At 35.0% G+C, this 8873-nt stretch overlaps 1 protein-coding gene across 1 annotated transcript; it reads left to right on the plus strand.

Moving 5' to 3' along the window:
• LOC147069623 (kelch domain-containing protein 3) lies at positions 1-8625 on the plus strand. The gene is made up of 6 exons (XM_085950264.1): positions 1-364; positions 2333-2585; positions 3304-3507; positions 5051-5246; positions 6412-6555; positions 6944-8625. Exons 1-6 carry the CDS (start codon positions 119-121, stop codon positions 7011-7013), a joined length of 1113 nt encoding a protein of 370 aa, XP_085806390.1. The 5' UTR covers positions 1-118; the 3' UTR covers positions 7014-8625.
• The last annotated feature ends 248 nt before the right edge of the window (positions 8626-8873 follow it).

Raw genomic sequence — 8873 nt, forward strand, 5'->3', positions numbered from 1 at the left:
ACACGACGTAACATAGACAAACGTCAAAGTCATAACGATTGCAAAATATGTGATTATAAATAATAATAAACAATAGTAGGATTAGTTAGAAACAAAATTTTAGTAAAATTATCGAATAATGAATTGGACTCTGCATTTGCGCGGTGGTCCACGTATAGTGAATCACGCCTCGGCAGCCATCGGCGACATAATCTACTCCTTTGGAGGTTATTGCTCTGATGTGGAAGAATCGGTGGAACCTGTCCCTATTTGGGTATATGCCCTCGACACTAGAGACAATAGATGGACTATACCAGTGGTGAATGAGACTCCTCATTTACCAACACAGCGATATGGACATTCTGTTGTTGCTTACGACAATAAGGTTTTTTTTATTTATACCTATCAACATTTCCTAATGGTACGTTTACATTTGACACTAATATCGTCATATTTATGTATGACACCATATTCACTTAAGTGTAAACAGTAAGTATATTTGTATCTGCCACTTATTTTGCGTGTGTCGACTCTCACCTACCACTTATTCAATCTACTTATATACGCAAATGTAAACACCGCGTTTTCGACAAGTTCGAACTTGGAGCGATATATCACCGAAGTTGGACCACCGTCTACTTTTATGTCAAGTACCTGACACAATATTCGTAGTTTGACAGGTACCTAGTGAATTGCATATGTATATTTCTAAAACAACGGACAATCAATAATCATAGGTACACCATGAATGTATGCCCAACGTTTACGTTAATAAATGTACTGTAGCGATCTGTCAAAAATCATAGACAATGAGAAATAAATCGGATGTGCCTGTTCTATGGATTTTGTTCGAAAATAAAATATCGCTTGTTCTCGGCACATACGATTAATTCTGATGCACTCTGTGAAGAAAAAATGCGCTTCAAATGGTATTACCTAATTCATTTTGGCCCACACCTCTACTCGTATTAGGTACGATAATATTATATTGAATATGCAATGACGATCAAGTGCTAGATATCGCAATGTTACTGTTAATCGTTCTTCTACGCATTTCTGAATTGTGTGTCTTGTTTTTTGGCAAAAGGTCCAATCTTGCAAACTAAAGTTCACAAATTGAGTTGGATCTTCGATTTTAAACTCTGACATTAAACGGAAGGCACCTAGTTCTTTTCGTCGCTGAATCCATTCCCGCACCCATCTAGACCATTTTTTCCTCCTTTTTGTTGCCAAAAGACTTAAAATAATAACACTCGCTGCTTTCTTTTTTAACATTCCCATATTGACAACTGACATAACGTTTTTGAGAAGTATACAAAATAAGTGTCCGAATAAATTACAATATCATATGTAAACACCGCATATATTTATTCCAATGTTGCCATTGAATAAAGTGTCGAGACTTTATTTCAACGAGAAGTATACCAGAATTTTATGTCAGATCCATGCAGGTGTAAACAGTAAATGAAATTTTATGTCCGACACATAAAATAAGTATAACGGTATAAGTGTCAGATGTAAACGTACCATAATAATAGTTTTTCAACTACATTATAGAAATTCTGGGTCTATTGACAACAGTGACGAAGGGTGGAGATAAGCTGTTAAGATATAAACTTTGTCAGTCAAACGTATTTGTTGTCATTGAACTAAAACTACAATGTGCAGATAGTGTTTGTTGTTTTTTTAAATTCAATTAAACCCTGCCTAATCCAATAGTTGCCATAGTAGACAAAAATATCTAAAATAATTTTAGAATATTTTTTATTGATTATGGTTTGGTTGGGCAGGGCTTAATGGATTTTACGCCATCTGTAATATGTATTCTTAATTCAATGAAAACAATTAAATTATTAACTGAAAAAGTGTGCTACTATTTTTGTCGAATTTCCCATAGCATACCTAAACTATTATGGTTTGGTTAGGTAGGGTTTAATTGAATTTTAAAAACTAATCAGAACCGTCTGCAAATTGTATTCTTAGTTCAATGAGAACAAATAAGTATGACTGACAAAGATTAGTGTGCACTATTTATATCGAATCTTAACAGCCTACCTCCCCCCTTGCCACTGATTGACAAAGTGGGGTTTGAGAGTTGCACCATGATGCATACACTTCAATAGGAACTCATCTCGAATATTCATTTATAGTGTAGCATTAAAAGTTATGTTCCCTACTAGAACATTGTTTATTTATTGTTTTCTTTTTAATAAGCTGTCAAAAGTTTTGTGGAAAGTATAACCACATTATGGTAATAATTATGAACTCGCAATTTACTGATTTATTGTAACTTAGACCTCTATCTTTTGGTTTACTTTTCCATGATAATATTGCTAAGATGCCTCTGTTCTAGCTATACCTATGGGGCGGCCGAGACGATTTTACCGCATTCGATAAGCTGATATGTTATGACCCTGAAGTATCGCGATTCCACATAGTTCAATCCACGGGTGACGCCCCCAATGGCAAAGATGGCCACTCCGCGTGTGTTGTTGGTCACAAGATGTATATCTTTGGAGGCTATGAGACTTATTACAATGATTACACCAATGATGTCCACGTCTTTGATTTCCTCACACGGAATTGGATAATGCTTACAACTAGAGGTATTTACTATCTAGCGGCCTCTAGGTCTACCTTGCGGACGTTTTGTGCTTCTTAGGTACCACTGGATGATGGTATTTGTACAGCAGATGTCCACTCGCTGAGTAACATGTCCAGCCCATTGCCATTTCATCTGCTTAGCTACCTCTAACACGTAGCGTACTCTTGTCGGCTTCCTTAACCATTGGTTGCTTTTATAATCTTTCCGCATTATGCCCAACATGCACCTTTCCATGCTACATTGTGTTAACGCGTTAAAACCCGTATTATTAACTGTTAATTATGGTGAACCAAAATGGTTACATAAGTATACAGTAATTTATGGTCATAGAGATGAATTTTCAATATAAAGTTAGGACCAGCAATGTCAACATCGACGCCCTAAAACTCATTGGATAGACGAACTCATAAGGTTTAGCGAATGTACATGGCAGCGAAGAACTAAGAACCGAGAAGCCAAGGGATATAGAGGAGACTTTCATCCAGCGGAGGATCGACCCCGCCTGATGACGGGTTAAAGTGTCATTTATAATTTTCAATGATCCAAGCCTACATCCGATTAAATTACTTACACTAGAACTATAAAGTTTTAAAAATCTGCACTTTCAGTGATAAATTTTCCATAAACGATTCCTGAATAATGTAGCAACCATAAAGTAAAGAAAGAAATGCTAAATAGATTCCGGAATTAGCTAAATATCTTTTTAAAATCTTTGATAGGTACACCGCCATCGTCCCGCGACTTCCATTCAGCCACTGCAGTTGGCGATCGGATGTACATATTCGGTGGTCGAAGCGCAGAAGTGTCGTCGGAAGACGAGACCTACTGTCCGGTGATCCGATACTTGGATACTGTTAAGCGAGAATGGGTGACTCCGGAAACCACGGGGGATATTCCATCGGGGCGGCGCAGTCATTCAGCGTGTGAGTAATTCTATATTTTATTGCGTATTGTTTACCAGTGGCAATCACAATGTCAAGCCGGGAATCAGATTTTATTGGTCGGCCCTCTTATTCAGTACCCTGCTGGGAACTAAGTGCGTAAACCAACAGCCTTTACACAATATGCGCGAAGGTAGGTAGGTTTTGTCATTAGAAGCATGGGTCGTTTCATACAATGAGACAGTTCTGAGAACTCAAAGACACATCAGTTTAAAATCCATATAAAAAGAATGGATTATCCCAAGCCTTTGTTTACGTTACTAGAAGATTTGATAGACTTAACGGTTATCACTTTAGCACGTTTTTGTTATTTTCATTCTTCCATGTTAGCATGGAAGGTATTCTTTACACTAAACAATTAGCGGCGGCTATCTCTAATTCATAATACGTCGAAAATTTAAGTTTGTATACATGTCAGTCAAATTCGGATATGTTCGTTCTGCCGAACCCAAGCGGTTACAAGAATTGTTCATTGACACGTCAGACATATCAACATAACCTACAATTGTATTAGTCAATAAATTTTATCATTTCGATTGCTGCAAAACAGTCGGATCTTGCGTCTCAATTGTTAATATGTAAAATTGACATACTCTGCCCCGTTCTCAAAGTTAGCACGGTCAAGCAAGGGGCTGTTAAAAGTTATCACCTTTTGACTTTTCAGACGGTTAACTTTTTACATAATTAACTGCCAGAATACGTAAAGTGATAAATGTGATATATTTATCACAATTAGCTCTTTTTTGATGTTAAGTTTACTGATATGTTAGAATAGGCCTGCATGTTTATAAATCCTAAATGCAATACTTAGAAACAAATGGCTCTGTTGGTATTTTTTAACCTTTCAATGTTTAGACTCTAGAGTTTGTTTAAATTTGTTTGTATTAACACTCCTGTTACTGTAAAGTCACCTTAGGTTGCCTAGCCCATGAAACTGCAAATATTTCAGTAAATATTCATTTCGCCAAATTAATATTAAAATTTATTATATTCAAAATCGATAGTATTATCTAGTAAATACATATAATAGATAGATATCCATCAGATTTCATTTACCTGTCAAATGCACATTGCAAACAGAGCATCGAATTCTATTGCGAACATAAGAGATACCTAGATCTAAAAGTATGTGCGACAAAGATAGACATACTCAATTGTGAGAAAGAGATATGAAAGTAAGTGGTGTGATCAAGATAGTACTATGACCTTCCTTCTTGAAAGTTGTAAGAATGTATAGAAATATTTGTATGATTATAATAATTAAGCTTTGATGCCATTTATAAGTAGATGAAATATGTGATTAGACTTGTATATTATGTTTGTAAAATATACATTTTCCTCTTACCTACTGTAATATTGTTAATCTCGTCCGGTAACCCAAGGTGACATTACCGGAACGAACGGAATTTATAAGCATTGTAAAGGGAAGGTTAAGAAGATAGGTATGCTTTAAAGAATCGCCTGTATTTGCCACTGGTATGTATTCTAATAATTTTACATTGTTATTTATTTTTATTATTCGCAGGGTTATACAATGGAGAATTAAACTTCTTCGGAGGATATAATAGAAATCTGGAAGCGCACTTCAACGATGTGTATCGGTTCTCGGTATCAACAGGAAAATGGACTCTATTGAAATTTCCTGGCTCCTTCCCGTTTAAAAGAAGACGGCAATGCTGCATCCTCATCGGAAAAAAAGTGTACTTATTTGGTGGTACTAGGTAGGTCTTTGAATTGGAAATCAGTTATCATCAGGGTGATCTTTGCTTTATTGTTTGTTTACCCAGTACAGTAAGGGAGAGCTGTATTCATCCAAATTGTATAAGAGTTGCAAAGAGTATAAGAGCAGAAAATAAGATAAAAAACTAAAACGTTTATTAAATTATGAATGGTCCAACTAAATCAAACGTTAATTATTTCATTTTCAATATGTCAAAGACAAAACAAAATTTTTTGACAATCTCGTTTTTGCACTGTCGGACGATGACTGACATAAAAATAACAAAGATATATTCAATACATGTGATATGATGTGACGCCATTTAGAAAAGGTAATAATCTTGACTATTATGACTATCTCACGATGGCCGAGCGGCTTATCCTCGGCTTATAATGTCGTGGGTCCCACGTTCGAGTCTTGGGTCTGGAAAAAACACACATTATTGTTTTTCAATTTGTGTTTGGTATGGACCTAATAGGTTGAGCAAGTGGCTAACATCCATTTCTCATAAAAACAAATAAATCAAACCGAGGCAAGTGGTGCGAACTTGTGCTTGCCCTATGCGCAAACGCTGGGGCGACAGGATGAAGTAAGGAAGGAAGAAATACAAACCTCCACTCTGTGGAGGCCGATGTGATCTTATTAGAATCAGATATGGTCAAAAAAAATATGTACATATATTATGTATACTGTCGCGAATGGTGGAGGTAGGCTGTTAAGATCATACATAAATAGTGCATACTAAACTTTGTCAGTGAAACATATTTCTTTTTGTTGTAGTAAGACTACAATGTGTAGGTAGACAGTGTTTGTTAGTTTTTTAAATTTAATTTAACCCTGCCTAATCCAAGCCATAGTAGATAATAGTCAAAAAATATTCATTTATCTATAAAATATCTAAAATTATGCAATTAAACCATACATAGTTTTAGATATTCTATACCTATATCTCTGATCTATATTTCATTAAGGGGATTATGTATAGTTGATAATAAATACATAATTGGACTTCATAACGATACAAATATCCCTTTTTAATTTACCTTAATATCAATATTATCGAGCAATGAGCAGCTCCACCACCTTGAACATAGTTAAGCCTAGTATCACGTTCAAGTTAAATACTATATATTATGTTGCATGTAATATTATTTTTACTTCCGCAGGCCATCCCCAAAGGACGGCCCCGAAAGCTTAAAGGACCTTGACGACCTGCACGTGTTGGATTATGAACCATCACTGATGACTCTCTGTATTTTAACTGTTATAAAACATGATCTCAATCCGGAATGGTTACCTCATAGCCTAATGTGAGTGAACTATCAGTTACACCAGTGATATTCAAACTGTGCACCGCTAACAATACCCAGAGGGGTCGGGTCGCAAGCTGTGAAAATATATTTCCATGAACAGAAATCATAAGTTTAGTATGGCACACGCTTCTAAACCGCATACGGTTTCCGTCTATGGATGGCCTCTTAGTGATGGTTATTCTTATTTTTCAAATGGGTGACAACTACTTTTTGGACCGGCAGAGAATATCTGCAGCACGGCGGTTGGGAAACACTGGTTTAGATAATTGAAAAAAATAAAACAAATCTGTTTTACTTTGTGAATATACGTATCGTACGTAATGTACGTAATATTTTGTATCATTATTTGAAAAAACCATCACTAATCATGGCATTTTTTTTCCAGATATGACATCCACAACATGACGCAACCAAATATTATATCGAACCCAAACGATGTTGAAGAAGACCCCTAATATCAAATTATACGTAAACACGATCCAAACACCGTAACTGAACGTGTCCGGAACGTTGTATGCACACAGTCAGCCGTATCACAGTTCACCGTGAGCTGTTGTATAAGAAACCGTTGGTCGTATAGCATTGAGATCAAATTCATGTCTAAATAAAACACTTAAGTAACAAATACATAATGAAACACAAAAGAATGACAGAAGAAAATAGGTGCACCTAATAATTATAATGACGGCGTTATTATCAGATATTTGATACTAATCTATAACAAATAAATGTTCTAATCTAATAAAATTGGAACATTACTGTCTGCAATGCACCTCGAACAACGCGTATTTTTTTTATCTCAATGCTATACGGACATCTCTTTCAATGAAAGCCCATGGTAAACTGTGATACGGTAAAATGTTATGCGTATAATTTACATGTAACCATAACTGAAAAATAATGAAAATAGAACAAGTATTATTTAATAAAGTACATTTGAATCATTGATTTATTAAGCCGTAGATGGCGTCGATAATGATGGCCTTGTTAGCCACTATTTTGTCTCTTTGACTATTGCGTGAACAAGACAGCGTGGTATAATCTAAAAACTCATCTACATTGGTAGATCGATGATTTTGACCGGTGTTATGTTTGATGTTTGACTCATGTCCATCAGCGGCGGAGGACGGAGGTAGACTGTGGAAATTCGACATAAATTGTGGACACCAAACTGTTTCAATCATACTTTTTTGTTTTTATGAACTAAGAATATAGTTTGCAGATGGTGTTGGTTAGTTTTTAAAAATTGAATAAACCCTGCTTTTGCCAAACCATATTAGATAATTGGGAATCCCTCACTGGGGGGCGATTTGAATGTTTAGGGCGGCAAAAAGGTCATCTTGAAAATCGAAAATCAAAAAAAATGAAGACGAAGCATAGCACAAGGATCGCACTAATTTTCTTCCGAGTTGTACATGTACAACGTAATATGCATATTTACTTACGAAAGTTAAATTAAATAATTACAAGATAAAAAGAACTTTTTATATACAATGTTTTTAAATTTTCTGTTGAATCATATAAACTTGACTTGACTAGCTTAAACGATCAAAAAAATTTGTACTTGATAGAAATAATACTGAAATGTCATATTGATTTCCATATTAACGCACATTTAGTTGCTAGGACCCACTTAGCAACCAATAATAGTTTTACTTTTTACGGATTTCTTCCGAAACAACTTTTCATACAAAACAGAATTAACTGAGAATGAAATCAATTCTACTTAAAGATGGCTAAAAGTATTAAAAAAATGCATTGGCTATCGTGTTCTGATATATTCTAAAAGTTTCAAATGTCTAGCTAGTCGGGAAGATAGTTAAAAATCGATTGCAAGGTTTGTACCGGACAAATAAGAATACGAGCTAAGAAAAACGTTGTAAAAAATAGTATTGCCTATGTGCATTTTTTATTTGAAGCAATTCATTTTTTTTCAGAATTAGGTAGGTAAACATAAAATTTTGATAGGCATGGAGATTTTTGAAGCGTTGAAGTGGGACTTGGCAGAAATAAGGTTGGGAAACATTTGGATACTGAGTATCTATTTATCTAGTATCCTAATATGGTTTGCTTGAGGCAGGGTTTAATTTGATTTTAAAAACTAATCAATACCATCTGTAACTTCTTAGCTTTCTTAGTTTAACAACTATGACTGAAAATAATTTGTGTGCATTATTTATGTCGGATATTCACAGCCTACATCCACGTTTCGCCGCTGATGTCCATACACATCGCCAGGTAACACCTTATTTTAAGTTTTTTTTTATTGGTTGTGTTTATTAATAAACACTATAATGAATCTTAATAACAATGTA

The sequence above is a fragment of the Rhyacophila brunnea genome, unplaced genomic scaffold (genome assembly GCF_057557595.1).
Source record: "Rhyacophila brunnea isolate RB1 unplaced genomic scaffold, BYU_Rbru_1.0 scaffold_23, whole genome shotgun sequence".
Classification (NCBI taxonomy): domain Eukaryota; kingdom Metazoa; phylum Arthropoda; class Insecta; order Trichoptera; family Rhyacophilidae; genus Rhyacophila; species Rhyacophila brunnea.